The sequence below is a fragment of the Pleurodeles waltl genome, chromosome 9 (genome assembly GCF_031143425.1).
Source record: "Pleurodeles waltl isolate 20211129_DDA chromosome 9, aPleWal1.hap1.20221129, whole genome shotgun sequence".
Taxonomy (NCBI): domain Eukaryota; kingdom Metazoa; phylum Chordata; class Amphibia; order Caudata; family Salamandridae; genus Pleurodeles; species Pleurodeles waltl.
The window spans coordinates 154,825,468-154,847,127 of record NC_090448.1 but is presented as its reverse complement, the minus strand read 5'-3'; the positions used below and the strand labels follow the sequence as shown (position 1 = coordinate 154,847,127).

General features: G+C 41.0%; 1 protein-coding gene across 4 annotated transcripts in view; it reads left to right on the top strand.

Annotated features, from left to right (window-relative positions):
* The window catches only part of ARHGEF3 (Rho guanine nucleotide exchange factor 3), a 786,720-nt gene that overhangs the window by 704,396 nt on the left and 60,664 nt on the right, over positions 1–21,660 (top strand). For all 4 annotated transcript variants that reach the window (XM_069206461.1, XM_069206462.1, XM_069206463.1 and 1 more), the window contains 3 exons: positions 18,411–18,581; positions 20,899–20,961; positions 21,389–21,485. In XM_069206461.1, coding sequence (XP_069062562.1) covers positions 18,411–18,581; positions 20,899–20,961; positions 21,389–21,485 — 331 coding nt within the window. The remainder of the gene's footprint in view (positions 1–18,410; positions 18,582–20,898; positions 20,962–21,388; positions 21,486–21,660) is intronic.

The window sequence follows — 21,660 nt, the reverse complement described above, 5'->3', positions numbered from 1 at the left end:
GAGTTTATGGGGTGCTTAAATATCAACTCCTGGCAAAAGATTTCAAAATTACAGCACATGGTGTGGGGTAGCAAATTTAGACATGCATACAATTTACAGGACGGATTTGTAGAAGTGTGCAGATTATATTGGCAGTTCTCACCTTTAGAAGAGGCTCCGGAGACTGGAAAGCCTGATCAAATACCTTATACTAGATTATCAGTATTCCCTTTAGAATTTTTATGTGGCTACCCATTCAAATTGTCGGCTTCAGCTTCTGGTAAGACTTGTGTAGACCAGAGTGACCTCAATCAGTTTAGTGCCAACATTTGCCCTAGTCATTCATTCATATATATTGCAGTTTTCTAGCCTACAGACAAGACTTAAATTGGGGAGCGTGGGTCTAATAGCTTTACACAGAACGTAATTACAAGTGAGAACCAACACATCAAAACATTGGACTTTTTTTTTATAAGGCCATTTCCATTGCTCTATATAGACTTATCACAGGTGAGTGCGATACAGAAGTAACTGATATTTTTTATCCTCTTTAGAAGGTTTTGAAGAAATTCTTTTGGCACACACTCAGGCAAGAGTTGTCAAAGTGTTCTTTTCATTTGGAAGGCTGTAGCTCAGTAAGGAGGATACAATATGTTCAGTTTACCCAAGGCTAACATATAGGCTCATAATGCACTGGGAGAAAGATTTAGTCACACTGGCTGGTGTGAAAATGTAAGAGGTGGAACGAGCCAGCCCATTTAAACTTCTATGAGCTGGTCAGATAACCTCCGTTTCTGTTGGACACTTGTGTACAGTTATCACCATGAATTGGAGAAACTGGTAACACCTAGGCATCCATATATGTTATGTGATGGGCTTCACATCAGTCTGGCCTGAACAATAAGGCGGATGTACCGCAGAAGGTGCAATGTTAAATTAGTGATTGAGAGACAAACAAGGAGTTTACCATTTACATATGGGAGAGGGCATAGTTCACCCACACTGCAGCCCTGATGAAGGAAGTCTTTCGAGAAGTACCCACCAACAATTAGAGGAACTCCCAATTTCATCGAAAAACTCAAGTTACCTGCACAACGCCACTAGGATTCACTCCGATCATCATGCAGATTCCACGGAATGCAGAGTCTTTTTCTTCGTTGTGTCGGATATTCCTCAAAGATGTACATCAGGGTCTTATGAACATTGTTGTCCTGCTTCAGCAAACACACATTCTTTTCTCTTTTGCTGATGCAGAACACAGTCAGCAAAACCTTTGAAAAGCAAAAAGGTCAGGTAACACCATTGAACAGCAGGAGCTATTCGCTTTTCCAGTGCTTCTTTTCAACAATGTCTTAGTGTTCCCTCCTCATTTTATGCTGCTACGTACCATATGTGAACAGTTACACGTAGCCACAAGCAACTTCGGATTTTTCAGACCACTATAGTATTTTGATGTTTTTTAAACTATTTTTTTCTTTATCTTTGTATTTTAAAAGAGCTTGAACAAATACTACATATCAGACCAACAATCCAAAGCTTTCAGTAATTTGAAGTAATTCTGCTATGTGTGTTAATCTTTATGTCTGTGAGTTCATATTCCATAAAAACGTCCAGTATTTTAAGGTTATGAACCTAAAAGCTCTGCAAAGTTACTGTAACAGCACAACCTCAGCACCCCTAATTCATTGTGCAATACCTTAATCATGAAGTTGCAGAAAAAATCACAAATTACATCACAGTTGACTCAATGAAATCACAGGTGACATCCTTAATGTGGGAGGTACACAATGAGAAAGGGTTTTGGTCGTGCACTTCGTCTTCCATTCAGATACACTAAACATGTGCAACTCAGTGTATATCGTATGATGGTGCTTTCTGGCAACATTCTGGTTGGGTTAATCACAGCATCCGAAAGATTTTCAAATTGTTTAAAACATATCAGATTGTCTGGACAGCACTCTGCTTTTTATTAAAGAATAATATTCTTGTAACTTTGAGCCAGAACTGCTTTATTTTTCTGTGTTTCCCTGGTGATTTAAAACATCCTGATATTATCTTAGCTTTGTTGTCATGACTGTGGACACAGCACACAGGGATTCGCATTCATTTTGTTTAGGTCTGGTGGCTCATTGGACTAATGTGTCCACTATGTGCATCTGTTTTTGTTCTCATGATCACAGGTTCAAATCCAGTGGTCGGTAAAATGAATGCCAGTGAGTAAAAATATACATCTGTTACTCAGCACGAAGGGGTGATTATGCACTTTTACAAAGTCACATATATTCTGAGCTCACTCTTAATGATTTAGCTGACACATTTTTCACTTTAGCTGCACAAACTTTGAACTGTATAATGTATGTGACATTCAGACCTACCAAATTCCCATTTTTCACTGCAGGCTATGTTTAGTATAAATATGTGTGGAACTCAACATGCGGAGCTTGCGGTACCACTCATATAACCCCCAAAGAGTTTAGAAGCCACAGACCCGGTTTATTGTTTGTGTGGGGTTCCCTCATTGCACAGGCTTCTTCCTTCCATAGTATGTACCACTGTAATATAAAGAACATGATCCACAGGCTTGGTTTGCAGCCAATGTTCACTACTTTTTCTGGGTAGACAAATTCATTGCCTCCCTAAATGCAACTGTGTGTATCCCTCAGCTAATCCCTCAGCTATACCAAACATGATTCACATCCTTCTGTGATCATTGTGGATGGTGCACATTATGTCCTTGGAGGTTTGCACTTTTCCTCTCACTAAGATCCACAAATTCTATGCAAATATCTGCATTCTTTGTCATTCTTTTTCCTCTGATGTCCTCCTGTAAACAAGGGTGATATTATTTCATGTGCAAGGTGTCCGTCCCCCCACCTCATGCTTCTTCTCCTCATTTAAAGATGGGGGACCTTCTCAGTTTGCAACAGTGGCGCTTCACCTGGCCTTACCAATGGAAACACCTTGCCAGTTGGTCAGCAGCCAAAGAACTGCTGGTTCCACAGAGCTAAAAGGACCACCCTGTGTAGAGTCAGCTTCTGCTGATTGTACGTGCTTGTGACCAGCTTCTATTGCATGATTATCCAGGCCAGTAGAAATAAAGCATTGTCTGCAAAATGTAGGGACCAAACCCCAAGGAAGTCAGGGATATTGCTTTTTTCCGTTTTCCAAAAACAAATCTCGCTTTTTGTGAAAAATCACTACCAAACCAGCAGGATCGCTAAGTACAGTCTGCGGGTTGTCTGGGGGCTGGGGGCTTGGGAAAGAGTGGCCATAATCACCTAGTGGTTTGGTGGCTCACACGCCAGGCTCTAAATGACGCCCTAAATATCTTTACTCTGATTTGCTCGTCACTTGCCACTTAGATTCATGAGCATTGGGATGTTTCTTTTAAGACACCGCTGTACTGGCAAAAGTGGCACAGAAGAAGTAGCGACTGCAAGGTATGATGAGGCGCTCAAGCAGAGCTGGCCTCTCACCATAACCTTATTTCCTGCTAATCGTGACAATCTAGCAAAAGAGACTGGATTGAATCCCTGGGTTTGGGATCGTTTCACTTTAAAACATTTTCAGGGTAGTGTCATTCGACAACTAAAACATTTATCAGAAATAAATCATTCTCTGAATGTAAGGAAAACTAAGAAAATGCTTTTTAGACACTAAATGAGAATGAAGGCTAACTTGAATATAAATGTATATGATCTTCTCCTCATATCTGAGAGGTCAGGCTTCTTGACGACTCTCCTCCAGTGAGCATGTTTCCAAGCTGGAGGACAGGTTCAATTTTAACAGTGATATGGAGGCCAGATTTTTAAACAATGTTGGAGAATGTGAGTCGAAAGTAATTGATTCTGTGACAAATAGAAAAATGATCAGATGACTTGAATGATTGAACAAAATTGAATCTATTTGGAACAGGCGTCTCACAGTTATTATGAGTGCCTTATTTTGCATCATAATCCAGAATGTATGTCTCTTCCGAATGGAATCCATCTGTAATGTCACAGGTTTTGGTAAATCAAGTATGACACTAACTTAAACCTTTCAAAATGACCCAAGAACATTAATATTGGATTCATCTTAAAAGTGCTCCATTAATCACTTGGTAATTCGTATGCATCCATCATAGATCTATGATGGGAGGAATAGTGCATATAGCAAATACAATTCACCAGATACAAGAAAATATAATTCGCAAATAATTCTGAATTAATGTCTATGGACAAATGAATAACAAATGTATTGTAGGACCTCCTCGATTTATGCAACCCTTGGCCTAGTTTTCCTATACCCACCTTTAACATTCTTAAATTCTCTGTCCTGGCTTCAACCTTTCGTTCCCTTTCCAAAATGTGAACTTTTGGTGCTGACTGGCTTCAGAATGGTCTATGCTCTATCTTATAAATAGTATCCATTTCTTATGGAAGTGGCGACTAAACTATAAATAAGGAGTCACTGTTGCAGATTCCCAATTTTTTTTATTGGATTGTTCCATAAAGGTGAGATTTGTTGCTAAACATTGTTTTACTAAAATTCTTAACACTTAAAAACAGGTGCTGCAAAGTTAACTAAAGTATCACTGACCTTTCTTGAGAAAATCATAATTTGTCTCCCTGCATCAATTGTTTCCACTGTTGTGCTTTCCTACGCTTGTTAATGTTAGTGATTGCCTGCTGTATGATTTGGACTAACCCTGCCATTGAAAAATGACAAATCATCTATACTGGAAGCTCAGCTGCAATATAGACCTCCTGCTTTACGGTATTGGTAAGGTGAACAAGTTCTGCCTCCCGACAGGTATCAATTTAGGTGTGTACTTAAACAAGTGTTCTTTGTCTCTTGCCTACTATATATCTGTTATACTGATTTCACAACACACAGCAAAGCAGCAAAGTATGAACGGCAGCAGTGGCGGCACAAGAACAGGAATATTTTTGCCAGTCGGCTGTTGAGGCAGAAGGGGTATTTAGGGTATTTGGAAAAGGGTTCCGTGTTCTCGGCCCATAAATCTGCCCCTCAGCTGCTGCAGAGCACCAGTGGGCCTGGCTAAAAGAATATGGCCGCATCTGTTCCAGTCTGAGCCATGTGAAAGCAAATTAGATCTGGCCAAACGCTAGCCTTTAACTTCTGACACTTCCTTTACTCACTGCTTCAGACAGATGTTATGTTCTTTTAAGTACTTGCAACCACCCCCCTGTGTTATGGTTAAGACAGATCGCGCGAAGCAGGCTTTTTAAATGTAGTTTAGAGTTTCCCGTGTGAAACGTGTTTAAAAACCATGCCATTCACGCAGTTCGAAAACACGGTTTGGTTTTGAGATATGTTAAGATCTTCACTTTCCCTGTATTACCTGCTATCGTGTGCACTGTTTGTTCCTTTTTACTGTACAGATTAGTGGTAAATGTGTGGCATGGGCCTGTCTTTCTTCTGTTTAGATTAGTGGTTCTTTGGGGTGTTATCCTTCCTGCTTTGCTTTTGTGCAGATCAGTGATGCATGTGCAGTATGTTTCCCCTTTCTGCAATGCAGGTTAGTGCTAGTGCCCATTTGCTCTGCTAGTTCCTTGTTGCTATGTAGGTTAGTGATATATGTGAGATGTTGTCCTTCCTGTCCGCAATGCAGATTAATTATTGGAACAGTCTTGACATATTCCTTTGTGTATGTTGAGCAGAATAGTGTCATATTTGTGGTATGTTACTCCTTTACCGCTGTGCAGATTAGTGGTAAGTGTGTGGTTTGTTTCTTTCTTTCCTCTGTGCAGGTTGGTGAGACATTGGGGAATGTTTCTTCCGTTCTCAGATTATTAGTGCGTGTGTGATATGTTTCTTTCTCTTTTCGAGGTAGACCAGTGATACTCTTGTGGTATGTCCTTTCTTTCTACTGTGCAGTTTATTAGTGCGTGTGTGGTATGTTTCTTTCTTTTTTCTATGTAGACTAGTGATACGCTTGTGGTATGTCCTTTCTTTCTACTGTGCATTTTAGTAGTGTGTGTGTGGTATGTTCCTTTCGCTCTTCGATGTAGACCAGTGATACTCTAGTGGTATGTCCTTTCTTTCTGATGTGCAGTTAGTGATGCAGATGTGGTATGTTCCTGTCTTTCCTCTGTAGGTTGGTGGGACGTTGGGTTATGTTCCTTCCTTCCTTTCTGCTATGCAGGTTAGTTGTGCTTATGTGGTATGCTCCTTTCTTTCTGCTGTGCGGGTTAGTGACACGTGTTTTGTATGTTCCTTTCTTTCTTTGCAGACTAGTGATACTGTTGTGTTATGGTCCTTACTTTCTGCTGAGCATGTCAATGGGCAGTGAGTGCTATTTTTATTCCCGTCTTCTGTGCATGTTAGTGATACAATTGCTGGGTGTTCCTTCTTGCCACTGCACATGTTCCTGGTACATGTGTGGTGTGTGCCTTCCTTTCTCCTGTGCGGATTAGTGGTAAATGAGTGGTACTTTACAGTTTTCTGCGTAGATTAGTGCTACATTGTTGTATATTCCTTCCTTTCTGCTGTGCAGATTAGTGGTACAATTCTTGAGTGAACCTTCTTGGCGTGGCACAGATTTGTGGTACATGAGTGATGTGTTCCTTCATTCTCGTGGGCAGATTAGTGGCAAATGAGTGGTACATGACAGTCTTTTATGTAGATTAGTGGTATATTGATGTATATTGCTTACTTTATGCCGAGCAAACTTGTGGTGCATGTGATTTGTTGCTACATTTCTGCCGTGCAGGTTAGTACTGCATGTGCGCACCTTTTTTTGGTGCATATTATGGAAACATGTGAAGTGTGTTTTTTCCTGGCTTCCCTGCAAATTAGTGGTTGGGCCAGTTGTGCTGTTTTCGTTCCTTTTTACAGAGCGGATTAGTGTTGTTCGCTCCTGCGAATGGAGGACGGACTTTACCAACCCTGTTTCAGGTATTTCAGACCTACCAACAGCAGCAAATCAATTAGGTCGCACCCTGCAGTTTTAATGACTTCTGCTCACAAACAAAAAATGTGGGGTGTGTGCACGGAGCGCAGACCTGTCTGGTAACTTATTAGCGTTCCACTTCACGTAACACCTTGGGCCTGAGTGCCGTGTCTGGCTCCCTCCTAGTAAGCCTCACTCTTAACGTCACATTCTCTCACTCTTGGCCAGTCCCATTTCCCCTACACGTTTCAATGAAAACTCACTCTTAAGAATCATCACTTTTCTGTTAAACAGGAACTTCAGGGGTCTTTTCCTAAAACCCCAGTCCTGAGAACACCTGAGTAGCAGATCTGCGGCAACATGTCTCGCGCAAACACACTCTCGTGCACGCAAGCTCGCGCGCACACATCAGGTTTGCCACCAGTGGGGCAGGAGCGCAAGCTTCACTCACATACAGCGAGGAGTAACAAACAGCTCAGGCAGCAGCCATGCAAGCTTTCAGGCCTTACTGTGCAAGCATAGTCCTGTGTCTATCCAGATTATCGGGCTACCTTTGTCTCACGTTATGTTTTATGATAGGCATGCCACCCAACAATACTCCGTCACAAGAAAAAAACCAGAAGATAATTTATTCTGGTGCCCAGATAATGAAAATGGTGATTTCATAATTCAAAGTACTGCAAAATCTTTATTTGCACTTGGACTTCTCACATTTAGCATGTGTAAAACAATTATTTCTTGCAAGAATTTTGCGTGCTAACTGAAAAATAAAATAAAGCAACAATGCCCATCCGTATCACATATATATAGAACCTCCACTGATTTACTCCTGAGCAACCTGGTTTCAGTTGTTCGAGGGAGCCTACCTCGGAAGGTTCATTCAAATCTTATAATTATGAATAATCAAATTTATAGGTGAGTATAAAATAAAAAAATGCGAAACTTTTGCGAATTTCTCACAACATAAGGTTTCGGCAATGAGTCATCTTCAAGGCACCATGTCTTTCCAAAAAAGAACCTTAAAAACTCTCTTTAAACTATGTCCTTTCTGACAAAGCTCAGAAAACACAATTTTATAGCGAATAACGTGGACATTTTTCAAACAATCTGCCTTAAGTAAAAAGACTGTGCTAACTGGTGTAACTGTTGCTGGTTTTTGGAAGGATTTCCTATTCCAAAAATATATGACATTTTTAATTCTGTTACTGTTTCTGATATCCCCAAACTGTCCTCCAAAGGCTCAGGTTCAACTGAGATATGTTAGCGATCTTAAAATACGTGCACTGTTTCTCCTACATCTAAAGTCACCAGATTTTCCTGTGGTTTCTGTATTTTACACAAGGAGATGCAGTTTATGAAATTAAGCAAATGTGTTTATAAATTCTCCCAAATAGGCCTGATTTCAAAACCGTTTATATCTCAGAGACCATGGGTGATACTACCAATCCAAATCCCCTACCACGACTGATCAGTTTTGAAATAATGCCTTGTTAAGTTTGGTACTTATGGGCAATGTATTCTGGGTGCTACTCCAACTCTAGGACCAGTATTCGCCCTTCCTAGATATTGACTGAGAAGATCAAGTGGGACTGTAACTCTGTACTCTATCCGTGCCCCAACTGTAAACCACTGCAACTATAGATCATTCGATTAAATGGACATCCAAACTTAAGGCAGCCAGTCCCTGAGCACCAAAAGCTATCCCTTTTAACCTGAAGGAGATCCTCTAATAATTTTAAGTGGTGGGTTTTTGATTGACCTGATTTTTGGAAGACCAGATGTTTAGAACAATTTCCAGATTCTCTGCCACCTGGGGTCATACCCACTCTGCTATCTTTCCTTATGCACTTGTTTGCTGTGAAACTAGATTAGAGGACAGATATCTAGAGATATTATACATTGCAACAAAATGGCTGGCGCCTTTGACTGGGGTTGTATAAAGACGTGGATGCGGCAATCCAGTAAGTTCTGTTATTAAGTGCAGGATCAACAGGAGTACAGACTGCCACCAAGTTCTTCTGTCTACGCCACTCTCCAACTGCCTCCCGCTCCATTCTAATCCCCTTCATTCCATCGCTACCTCCCAACATTCCTTCCCCATGGTTTCATCGCAGTTCCATAACAATAAGCCAAGACCCAACATGTTGTTTAACAAATTATCTAGCGAAAACATAAAGCCAGGTGTCAGATTTTGATCACAGGAGGTAACAGTAAAAGGACCTCCTGTATTTTTTTAACTGTGTTTTATTGGTTTCAGTAAAAACAAGAAAAAAAAGAAACCTACAGTGCAAGAGTGCAGTTTCATGCAAATTATCCCATCAATTACCTATTAAAGACGGTCACAGGCATGATCTCTACATTTTTCCAAGAGCAGTAGCTACAGGGCAGTACAAATAATGATCAGTGTGGTTTGTGGAATGAACCAAGACAACTAGCTAGAACTTTAAGAAGGATTACATTAATGCCACACTTGGTTGTCATAAAAAGGTTGAGAGTAGCATCCCTCCTTACAATCATCCCTCTCCCTCTGAGTTGTCATCAGAGCTCAGGTTACTGTCCTCGTGGAATTTTTGCAGTAAGGGGGCACACAGCACTATCTCGTCAATGGTGTATGACGATCTCATATGGTGTTCTTTTGCCACCGTACCATTCCAGTAAATCCCTCAACCACTGATCCAGCAACAGAACTCTAGTGCCCAGCCATCCAGTGGCCATCCAATCTTTTGCCAAGAGAAGGGCCAGTTGCACAAGTTTGTAGGGGATTTTCCGACCCTTAAGTCTAACTACCACTCCCAGCAAACAAGCCAGTGATGTGAGATGGATTGGAATACCAGTGGTTTCTTTGATACATGGCAACACTTGTCCACAATAATCCTGGGCCTTGGCACATTCCCAAGCCAAGTGTAGGAAAGTGGTACCTTCCTCCCCACAACATGCACATTTAGCTCCTCTAGTGGGATCCAGTCTGCTCAATTTATATGGTGTGGCATATGTACAGTGCAGAAATTGAAGGAGTTTGAATCTATTATTACACAACACTGTGCGTACCAGGGTAGTTGCACTCGCCCAGTATGAATCTGAAATGGGTTGTTCCAAATCACTTTCCCAGGCCCCACACTCTAAATTGTTTGTCCTGCATGTTGCCTGTAAGGATTTTGTAAAAATGGGTGATTGGGTGACCCATCCATCCAGTTAGGCCGTCTAGCACCTCAAAGACCCGTGGCGCTGCAGGGAAATCAATCAAGAGTTCCCTCCCAATGCTCTCCAGCTTAGCACAGTATAAGAAGTGGGGTGGTCCGATCCCAAAAGAATCCTGAGCCTCTTGAAAAGTAATAAAGGCTTCTCTGGGACAGATATCGCCTGCAATCTGACACCCTTCTGGCCTCCAATGTTCCATAGAAATATAAGCGTTTATGTTTCTAAAGGGAGCAAGGTCCCATAACCGTAGCTTCCTGCTGAAGGGAGCTCAGTGAGAACCCTCTGTACTACTCTCTCCCAAATCTCTGCTGTGGTTTTGCATAATTACGGGACTGAGTGGTGTGACCTGCCTTGTGTATCAGTAACTGTGGTAAAGTGGATTTTCCCCATCATCGTTTCTCCCAGTTATCACAATCCTTCAACCATCTAGTGGCATGCTGCAGGTGCGCAGCAGAAAAATAAAACTTTAAGTACCGGATAGCCAATCCTCCGTCTTCCAGGTCCCTTTTGAGCACTGCCAGTGCCTCCCTGCTGCGCTTACTGCCCAAATGAGAGAAACTAACAGATTGTCTCACTTAGCCAATCCGCCATCCTCCAGGTCCCTCTTGAGCACTCCCAGTGCCACCCTGCTGTGCTTACCCGCCCAAATGAGAGAAACTAACAGGCTGTGCAATTTACGAAAGAACCGGTCCCCCAACGAAAAAAGGGAGCTCTGTACTAAGTACAAGTAGCATTGAAGGAATACCATTTTTACTATGGTGTGCTCTTCCCATTACAGTAAGAGGGAGCCTATCCAGAATTTGATGGCATTCTCAAGCCCCGTCAAGATCCTTTCCACATTTCTAAGTTGACGTTGGGCCTCAGTGTGTGTGAGACCCAGATCCCTAGATACCGAAACCCTTCCAATTTTCAGCAGAGACCCACATCTGGCAGTTGGTCCATCTGCTGTCCAATCAGTCTACCCAAAGAGAGGAGGGGCAACTTATGGGCATTAACTTTGAAACACAAACCCTCACAGAAGGTGCCCAGTAGCCTCAGCAGGAGTGGAACAGACTTTCTGGGGGATTGTACATATAGTAACAAGTGATCCACGTAAAATGAAACCACATGAGCGGCATCGTCCACCCTGATTCCCCAAGAAGCCATTTCCTTGCACAGCAGCAATGCAAGGGGCTCAATTGCCAGCGCAAAAAGAAGGGGTGAAAGAGGGCACTACTGTCAGGTTCCCCTACCTACCACCCATGACTCAGAAAGCTCACCACCCTCCTTGATATGTATAGTGGGCTTAGTATACAGGAGTAGTGTCCAGGCACAGAAACTAGGCCTGAACCCAATGCCACACAGCACTGACATTTAATAAGCCCATTCCACCATATCAAATGCCTTTTCTAGCTCAAGGAAACCAAAGCTGTCTCCCTCTCACCATCCAAGGCATCATGTAATACATGGGGCAATCTACGTAACTTATAAGTGGTGCTATGTGCCGACATGAAACCGCATTGATCTTCATGGTCCAACTGCCTGATCAACCCCTGCAATCTAGCTGCTAGTATATTGCATAATATATAAAGATCAGTTTTAAGCAGGGTGAGGGGCCTTTATGAGGAAGGGTCCACCATATCTCCCCCAGGTTTCAAGCATCCAACCCCATCTTGTATGGTCTGAGGAAGGAGTCCTTTCTCCCCCTCATAAAAAAACACCAGCATCTTTTCCCTAAGAATAGCAGAGTAGGTATGATAAAACTCCACCGAAAACCCTTCTCCACCTGGGGCCTTGGTTCTATTAAGCACCTTCATGGCTTCACTCAGCTCCTCTATTGAGAAGTCCTCCTTTAATTCTTGCATAAGGTCTAGTCACAACTGGGGGAGCCCAACTCTTGTCAAAAAGGACCTCTTTAATTGTCTCACTTTTCAGTCTGTAAATAAAATACCAATTATTTTTAAAAGATGTAGTTCGAACTTGTGTTTTCAGTCCTTGTGTCATACCTTTCTGAGTTTCAGATTGTTGTACACTGCTCTCAAACGCTTTGAAGTCAAGTGAACAAATGTATTAATCTGGTTAGCACATACGTGTTCAATAATACCAGAGGCCTCGCAATAAATTGGGCACCACACAAGAGTTGCCCTGCATTTTTTAGCTGGTACATCCACCTAAGAGTTATTCTGCTTTTCTCATTTTCTTTTCTGAGACCTGTGCCTAAGAATTGTCCTGCATGGCTCAATTGTTTTGGCTGAGGTCTCTGCTTAAGACTTGTCCTGCATGACACCAGAGTATTGCCCTGCACTTCTAATAGGAGAAACGGGCCCACGCATCTAAATAGGAATACTATGCGAATATTCAGAGAATGTTAATGTGCAGTTAATACAAACAAAAGTGACTGTACCTTCTATGCACTTTTACTAATAGGAAGTTGAACATTTCGGGAACTGTTGAAAAAGGCATGTAAGTGTATGTAAAAGAGTACTACTGTAATACTACTTCCCAATCTGCTACTGTCTTGTGAATCAGCCCCTTTGTGAAGAGCTCATTATTCTTTTATTGAGCTCCTCGTTCTGTTTGAAGAGCCCCTTATACAGTGCTTTTTATTTTTTTATATATTTTTATTGTTTTCGTTCCAAACATGTATACAGTTAACTACTTTCCCACCTCCCCGTCCCCTGTATTTACTCTAGTCCGGATCTTGGTACTCCCTCTTCTCAGGCCTTGCCGCTCTGGGTTTAGCTAATTATTGCAAATTGTCTGGTATGGCGCTAGTCTCTGTGTTAATTGAGTCCGTCTCCTCCGATGATATGTTTTGTTCTTGGAGGTCAATTGTTGGGTTTTTCAGGCGGTCCAGTAGATTGTCCCTCTGCTGCATCCCCTCTTCGCTCCCTATTCCTTTTGCAAGTTCTAGGCGTAATGCCTCCCCCTCTGCTTCAGCCCATTTGGCTAACGTGTCTCTCCACGTAAGCACTCTTGGTCCCTTGGGGTCCTTCCAATGCATTGTAATTTCTCTTTTTGCAAGGATCAATGCTAGGTCCGTGAATTTACTAGACATTTTTTTGAGTGTGGTCTGGGGAAGTTCCCTAACAATGCGACTGCCGGGGTGGTCGCCAGTTTCCTGCCCGTGATCTTCTTGGTGTCGCCTATCACCCTTTCCCAATATTGCTTCAACTCTCTGCAAGTCCATAGCATGGAGTAATAAGTCAGCCCCAGCTTCCACACATCTAGGACATGCGCTGTTTGTGTTGTTGTATATTGATGCTATTTTCGCAGGGCTAAGGTATGCTCTATGGTGTATGTATATATTTATCAGTTTAAACCAGGCATTTCTAAATACCTTGTAGACCTGGGCTGTGATGTTTCCCCATCGCTCATCGTCTATGTGTTCCCCAAAGTCGGCTTGCCATAGGGTTTTAAGGGTTTCAAGCGGCTGTAGTGCATCTGTTTGTAATGTTTGATATATCGCTGATAGATCCCCTTATACAGTGTTGCTTGTGTAGGTGTAATGCTATTTTGTATTGCTCTTTGAACTTTTTGCTTAGTTTTCCCTATATTGTTTCTATTGCTTCAGATAATGTTTGTGTCAACTCTTGAGGAGCCACCTATACATTTGGTATACAGTTATACATATTGTTTCTGGAGAGAACCCTGTATAGATGGACAGTGTAGTGCCATGCATGTTGTTTTTGAAAAGTTCAGTTATACTTTTAAGTGGAGCTATTAACACTGTTTGGATAAAATTCTTTGTCCTGTTAGTGGTTCGTAGTGCCTTACAAAAAATACAGAAAAATACGTTTGTAGGGAAATTGTAATGCTGTTTGGGCAGAACTTTTTATACTGCGTGTAAAGCTCCATACTGTGTGTTTGTGTGTGTATGTATGTGTGGGGGTGCGTGTGTAGTGCTCCTTATACTACTTTCATAGTGCTCATACTTTATAGAGTGCTCAACGTACGATCAATGCAGATCCATTTAGTCTGGTGAATGAGTTAGTAAGTGACAAAGTGAGGCAGTGAAAGCAATTATATTACACTACACACCACCAAGACCATCTAAAAGTGTCTTTCGCTGTTTGTAGAGATATCTGCGCATGGTATGTAGTATACGCCTTGCAGTGTTTGCTTAAAAATCAGTACTATGCATTATATATGTAGTATGGTCCTTACTGTTTCTGGTTTCTAAAAGACTCCTTACTTAACATTGTTTCTGCAGAGCAGTTTATGCTGATTTCCGACTGCTTAATGAGTGCTGGTACGCAAAGCTTGTCTCAGACATCCACAGCCTATGCTGACGAATGCCGGCATGCCAAAAACCAAAACTGCTTAGCCTTGACTCCACCACATGCCTATTTCTTCCACCACAATACACTCCCTTACTTTTATATTTACTCTTGCAGGCTCTTTTCAATCTCTGCCCCATCCCTTTGTTACTTTTTTTCCATCTTCATCTACATCTGCCTTCATCCTCTCTCTTACTCTGGGTCAAAGTCTGATGAGAAAAAGTAAGTGCTGGTCCGCGAAAGTGAATGCGACCACTGGTGCAAATTAAGCACTGGCCTGATACACTGTATAGAGCTTTGCTAGTCCATACAATCTTCTTGCAGTGCTGAGCAATATTTTTATATTTTGTTTATGGGCTGTCTTTGTACATTGGTGCTTGAATTGTTTGCATGGGACATCCTACACTTCATGCCTTCAGCTGTCTCCTCTGTTTCATGGATACCTTTGTAATGTTGATTAAACAGTTGTATAAAATTCCTTACAAAGTTTGTATCATATTCCTTACAATCCAAAAAAACAATCTCGCATGGTACATGCAGTGCCTCCTAGGATGTTTATGATATGTTACCTGTACTGTTTTTATTCTGCTTATTACACAGTGTGAAAGGAACTCCTACGTATTCTGTGTAGCGATTCTTGCCATGCTTATGTCGGTTAGAAGCCCTTGTTCCTTTTCGGTAGTATGTATTTCTATTGTTTTCTTTGCACTGTATTGTATTTTTCCTACACTGCATTTACAATGCATTTTTGTTCTTCTTACACTATTTCTATATTGCTACACCGGGAAGGACTATACATTTTATGCACAGGGTTCAGTACATTGTATGTGTAGGATTTTGTTGACTTTATACTGCATCTTGCATTGTTTGTTTGTTTGCAAATACCTACCAGGGTTCCTTGCAATTCTTCGGTAAAAGTCCCTATTTCACTTCTGTAGTAATGGTTAAACTGTTACTGCTGTGCTCCTTGATGATCAGTTGTTCTGTGTACATTGACTCATTCTTTATTTTGTAGTTCTCCTTGCACTGCTTAAATATACAGTTCTTACTGTTTGTATAGTGCTTCTTATGCTGTATATTGAAAGTCTGTACATTATTTGTATACAAGATCCTTGCCCAGTTTGTCTTGTGATTCTAACACAGTTTGTGCAAGTTGTCTAAACTGTTTTTAAAGAGAGTCTTAAATTGTTTATAAAGGATTTCTTATGGTTAGGCCCCTGGAATATGGAGCAGTGTAGGGTCAAATTCTGCGATCCTTTTGGTTGAGTTTTCTGATACAGAAATGGCAAGTTATACTACATAGTATGTAAGTATGTTAAATACAAGTGGCATTTTCAGATATAGCTGACAGTTTGCCACACTTCACGATTATTTTGAACATTTAGGGATTCCCACAAAGGAGCTTTACATATTAAACTGGCAGAAAATAAATTGCTATCCTCTAACATGTACAAAATACTTGCAATAAAAAGGTACTCCTTTTTAGGTTGAAGCCTACCAGACAAAATAGTTGTCTGGTTTACTAACAACATCTTGGGGACATTCTGAAAGCTTCCATGGGAATACAATCCACCCATTGTTTGGCTTTAAGTCTTGTAATTCACATTTGCTTGCTTTCTAATTGGTGGTTTTATTTGTTTTAGGCTGTCCAGCTTGAGTTTGTCCCTCCTGTGGAGTGTAGTCTATTTACTGTATTGTTCCACTGCTCGCTTTCTGTAAACAAGCCTTTAAATCTTGATCTTAACTTGTCACATTTGCATGATTTGAAAGACAGAGGTCAAATGTCAGACACGGTCGTCTAAGGGAGCTTGGAGTTTACTTTACTTTCTCTGACTTTAACATGAGAGGATGTATGTGACAATCCTGCTGGATAGAGAAAAGGCTGTAGGATGTTATGTTTTTTCTAGCACACAAGAAAATTGAAATGTCTGTAATTGAACAGTGCAAATATTTCAGAATATATCAATTTGAAAAGCATAAATGAAGTACATCAAAATAAATCAGTACAATTGGTGATGCCATTTCCACACGTTATTGTTTATGCCCTGTGTAGTTTTACCAGTAAAACTGTATGTCTGTGCAAATGTAGTGGTCATTTCAATTGAAAATGTGTTGGCTATAATGGCAGTGCACAACCACACAATACATACTTCACTCTATGGAACTCCACTCTACAGTGCTCTTCTCCATGACTCTATATGACACTCTACTCCATTTTTCGCCACTCCACACTATGGGACTCCACCCAACTTTACTCCATGCCACGCCACTCCACTCTACACCACCTGACTCTATGCCACTCAAGGCCACTTCAATCTAGGACCCTCCTTTCAATGGCCCTCCACTCTATGACAATCTGTGCCACAACACTATGCCCCTCTACTCCACTCTACTCCACTCTACACCCCTCAACACTGCACAGCTTTACAACACTCCATTCCACTCTCATCCATGACACTCCACTCTACTCCACTGTACGACACTCTAGCCACTGTGTGCTTCTCTGTGCACAGCTTACTCTAGGCCACTCTACTCCACTCTGTGCCACATCACTCTATGACCCTTCACTCTATCATCCTCCACCCTACAACCCTCCTTGACAGTCTGCCCTACACCACTCCACTCTACCCCTCTCCACAAACACTCTACCCCACTCCACGACCCTCTCTGACACTCTCTGCCACTGTATAACATACAACTCCACTTTTCTCCATGCTATGCCACTCCACTCAAAGGCTGTCCTCTCTACTCCATTCTATGATACTTTACTCCACCCTGTGTTACTCGACTTATAACTAACACTCCACTCTGCCACTTCACTCTACTCAACTCCAGTCTACTCTGTGCCCCTCCTCTCTGTGTCCTTCGACTTTCCTCCAGTGTACTCCACTCTAGGTCACTCAAATCCACTCCACTTTGTGACACTCTATGCCACTATGCACCACTCGATTCTCCTCTGTTTTACACCACTCCATGGCACTCAATGACCGACACACTACTCTACAACACAACACTCTATGCCTTCCATTCTACGTCACTTCACTCTACGACACTCAATGCCACTTCCCTATGCCACCCCATGACACTTTACACCACTCCACTTCAGTTTATGCCACTCCACCCTGACACTTTACTCCACTCTATGCCACAACACTCTACGCCACTCCACTGTACATCACTCCACAACACTCTATGCTAATCCACTCTGTGCCACTCTACCACCCCCTGCACCCCTCTGTGACACTCTAATCCAAACGGTGCCTGAACACTCTATGCCCCTTTACTCCAGTCTATGCCCGTCAACTTTACACCCCTTCACTCTGCACCACTCCACTCCAATTTAAGCCACGACATCCTACTCCACTCTACAAAACTCCACTAAGTGACACTTTTGCACACTCAATGACACCTCATTCTACACCACTCCATTCCATACCACTATCCTCTGTGCCACAAACATTTAGCCCTACATAACAGCAGCCACTCTGGTGTACAGCATGAATAAAACACATTGGAAAAGCCAATAGTTCTTGCATAAGCGAGACCTATTGGGTGTGCCAATGCTTGTTTAAAGCGACCATCCAATGAATGCATCTTAGAACCCCAGCTGATATCATCAAACAAAGCCACATTCTCTAATGCTTATTGTTGGCGATTGCAGGACTGAGGAAATTGACCTGTTGTGTTTTTTCTGTATACCACATGCCCTCCTTTAACATAAGCCTATTTTATGCACTCTTTCATCACCGAAGTGGATTCCTGATAAAGGAGGATTATTTTTACCAAACATTTGTATTACAGACGGGACTGCAGCCCATGACTGCGCCCCTCAGGCCCCATCAAAGGTCGCAGAGTCTGTATAGCAACTTCACAGTATTTTGCCTACACCAGTAAACATAACCTATTGATGCTTCAAGGCCCGCAGACTCGTTATCAATGCAAATGTCCGTAGGACAGAAAGCAGATAGCTTAGATGATCAACACAGCTCTCCCTGGTCCTGCTGATTTTGCAGAGCTCAGTTGAGTCTGAAATATATAAGTAATCAATTTATTTGAACTTCTCCTTAATTTTCCAGCGCTCAATCAGTTTTCGAAGCGACAGTCGTCCTGATTTATTCAGCCCACGACCGTGGTCCAGAAATGCACCCCCTGCAATCACCAAGCGGAGAGACAGCAAGTTGTGGAGCGAAACATTTGATGTGTCCATCAACCAGGTGCTCACATCGAAGGAAATCAAGCGTCAAGAGGTAGCGTTATCACTTGCTTGTTCTTACTGTTGGTGGCTAATGGTGGAAGCTAGAATGTGGGGATCTGGAATGTGGTGTTCTAGAACATTCAGTAGAATGCTTTTAGTAAATTAATGACAGTATAGTTTATATCTCTCCATCTCACTGCAGATTGGAGCTGCCCTGTCCTACTTCATGTACTCACTGTGAGCACAGAGTAAGACCCATTTTGTATATGGAAGTTCATAACAGTAAATACAATTTTCTGATGATATTTGCCACCACAAATCTCATCTCATTTCGTGTGCAGTGGGTCAAATTGCAAATAATTTGAAAATTCATTGAGTTGAGGAAGGATTTTCTATTTTTGTCCAGTTCATATTATATGTTCTGTAAACAAAACTAATTTTGAGGAAACTTGCTACACCTGAAAAAAAGATTTAGCGCAAAGTTATGAAAATAAAAAAGCCAGTGGTAGCAGAATCAAATTCACAAATGTATACACAAAATAGGTACATTTTAAATGAAATTCAAGGATAACGAAAAAAATTAGGGAAAAGGAGGGAGTACATTTTCCACATCAGGGTGACTGGTTTCCACCTCAAAATATGTTATATTTGAATTTCCTAAACTTATGGTGAATGGTGTGGTTGCCTTACTTTTCCTAGGATATGTATATTTTTGTACTAACGTAGGTGGAATTTAAAAAAAATAATTTCAGGTGTTAATTACTGTTACAGTGCTTGTTTATTAAAACGATAAGGTGTTCGAAGCATAGGTGTTTAAAAGGTATTTTCGCCATAAAGAAGCTTTTGTCTCTCAGCCAATGTTTTGTACATTTTCTAGACTGAAGCATGTAAAACCTGCACCGCCGTATATTTCAGATATCATCAGTGATGTAATATGTGTGGTCATAAGCAATGCATCATAGTGATGACTTATATACTTATGTCAGTTAAGTATAACTGGTGAATTTCCTTATTTTTTATTTTTAAACGTTAGATTTTATTAGAAGACCTACTATAACTTCACTAAAAACTTCAGTGAACATCAAAGAGCTTTTAACTTAAATTAAAATGTAACTATCTTAAGTATAACTCCTGTTTCGCCTTTGTTATTTATCAGTTAATTTCTGTGTTTTTTAAACATACAATAATATTTTATCATGATGCGTCTGTGGCTAACAAGCCTGTAAGAGTGCCAACCCCTTGCCACAAACACCCTTGGCCAGGCAAAATAAAACAAAAATAAATAGAAATGTAGCCAAATAACACCTTATTTAAAGATAGAGGTTTGGAGTCAGAAGTTCCAAGGGTGGCAACAGTGTTAGTACATGGGAAACCAAGGGTTTTCACAGGATTCCTCCAGCATCCCCTAAATGACGGCCATGAAATACGATGTTCAAAAATAGTGTATTATCTTGTCTTGTAAACTAATTAAGTCAACAAATGCCAGGTCATACAGGTTTTATTTGCATGCAGTTAATTAGGTGACAGGTTGCTTTTAGAACTGAAGACACGTTTGTGCTAATGCCTGTTATTACAGGGGCGTGTGGAGCAAACATTGAATGTAGTAATTCTAAACATGCCAGTGAGGCACTTTCGCTTAATATGTCAACAAGTAAGTGCTTACTGAGCCTACCAGATCTCCATAACTCTATTCTATCAAAGTTGTTCAAATGTGTAAATGTCATTGTAACTTGTATATCAATCCCCATTGCCATACAAGGATTTTAATAATTATTGTAAGTACACACCGTCTTTTCCTTTTTGTCTGTAAAAGTTTTCAAAAGAAGTACAGGCAAATGGGCATTGCAAAACACGATGGGCCAGGCTGTGGGTTTTTCGGCAACAAACTCAATAGTGACTCTAGTATGGCATCGGACTTTGAAAGACTGTACTCAATTTAGATTTTGTATTCATTTTTATGTGGAGAGTTTTCTAAAGAGGGAACATAACCCAGTGGTATTAGAGCACTATACAAGATACTTATTTCACTAAGCGGATTTATCAACACAACAGCACTTTACCACTTAAGTCATTTGCTAAGAAGAAGTCACGTTTTGCGCCACTTGAAACAAACCTTTGCCTATGTGCTGGTTATGAAAAACTCTGCTTCCTGCAGGTTAGTTACTCAGTCCTGAAATAACGATGTTACTGAACGAGACTCCCCAATTAACACCAACTGATATCATTTAACCCAATTTAAACAACAAAGAGAAAAGAGGTTAAGTTTATTTACATAAACTCGTTGACAATAATATCATTTTAGTGGGTCACAGCAGTTTCCCATTTTTCACGTTTTAAATTTGTTGTAACAGCTGTGATCCTTCTCGTAGGCAATCTTTGAACTTTCCCAGGGAGAAGAAGACTTGATAGAAGACTTGAAGTTAGCAAAAAAGGTAAGCTTATGCTCAAGGTTGCCAAAACACTAATAAATGTTAGATAATTTCAGGGTACTACTGACCATCGATCCAAGTCAGCGATCCAGATGACCTGTTGGTCTCAGACATTGAAGTTGTGCAATTTATGGTCTTTAAATCATAAACTGGGCTCAGAAAAGTGTTGCAATGCTTTGGAAATTGACAATATGATTGCACATACTTTCAATAAGGTTAGATTAACATTTAGTTGTTTTACAGTTGGTAAGAAAATAGAATGATGGTTAATCTTTCTCAACACTGTTGACTGTTCACTGGCTTCACAAAACTGCTTCACTATTAGTGTGAAAGAGAAGTGTTACTGAGATTAGATTCAACTATATCCTTTTTAAAAGATCTATATTTTTCCGTCATAAATGTTGACATGTCCCTTCTTTTTTTACTACAGGCCTACCACGACCCAATGCTTAAACTCTGTATTATGACAGAACATGAGCTAACGCAGATATTTGGAACACTGGACTCCCTCATTCCTCTACATGAAGGTAGGAACATTAGCAGATTAAAGGCCTGATAGAGTTTATCAGATGGGATTCTCTGTCACTAATATGAACGATATCCCGTCAGTAGTACTGTAATTGCATTATATCCTACAGCACTTGTAATACAGAGGACAGGATAGCTGTCACATTTATAATAGAGTATCCCATCTGCCAAACT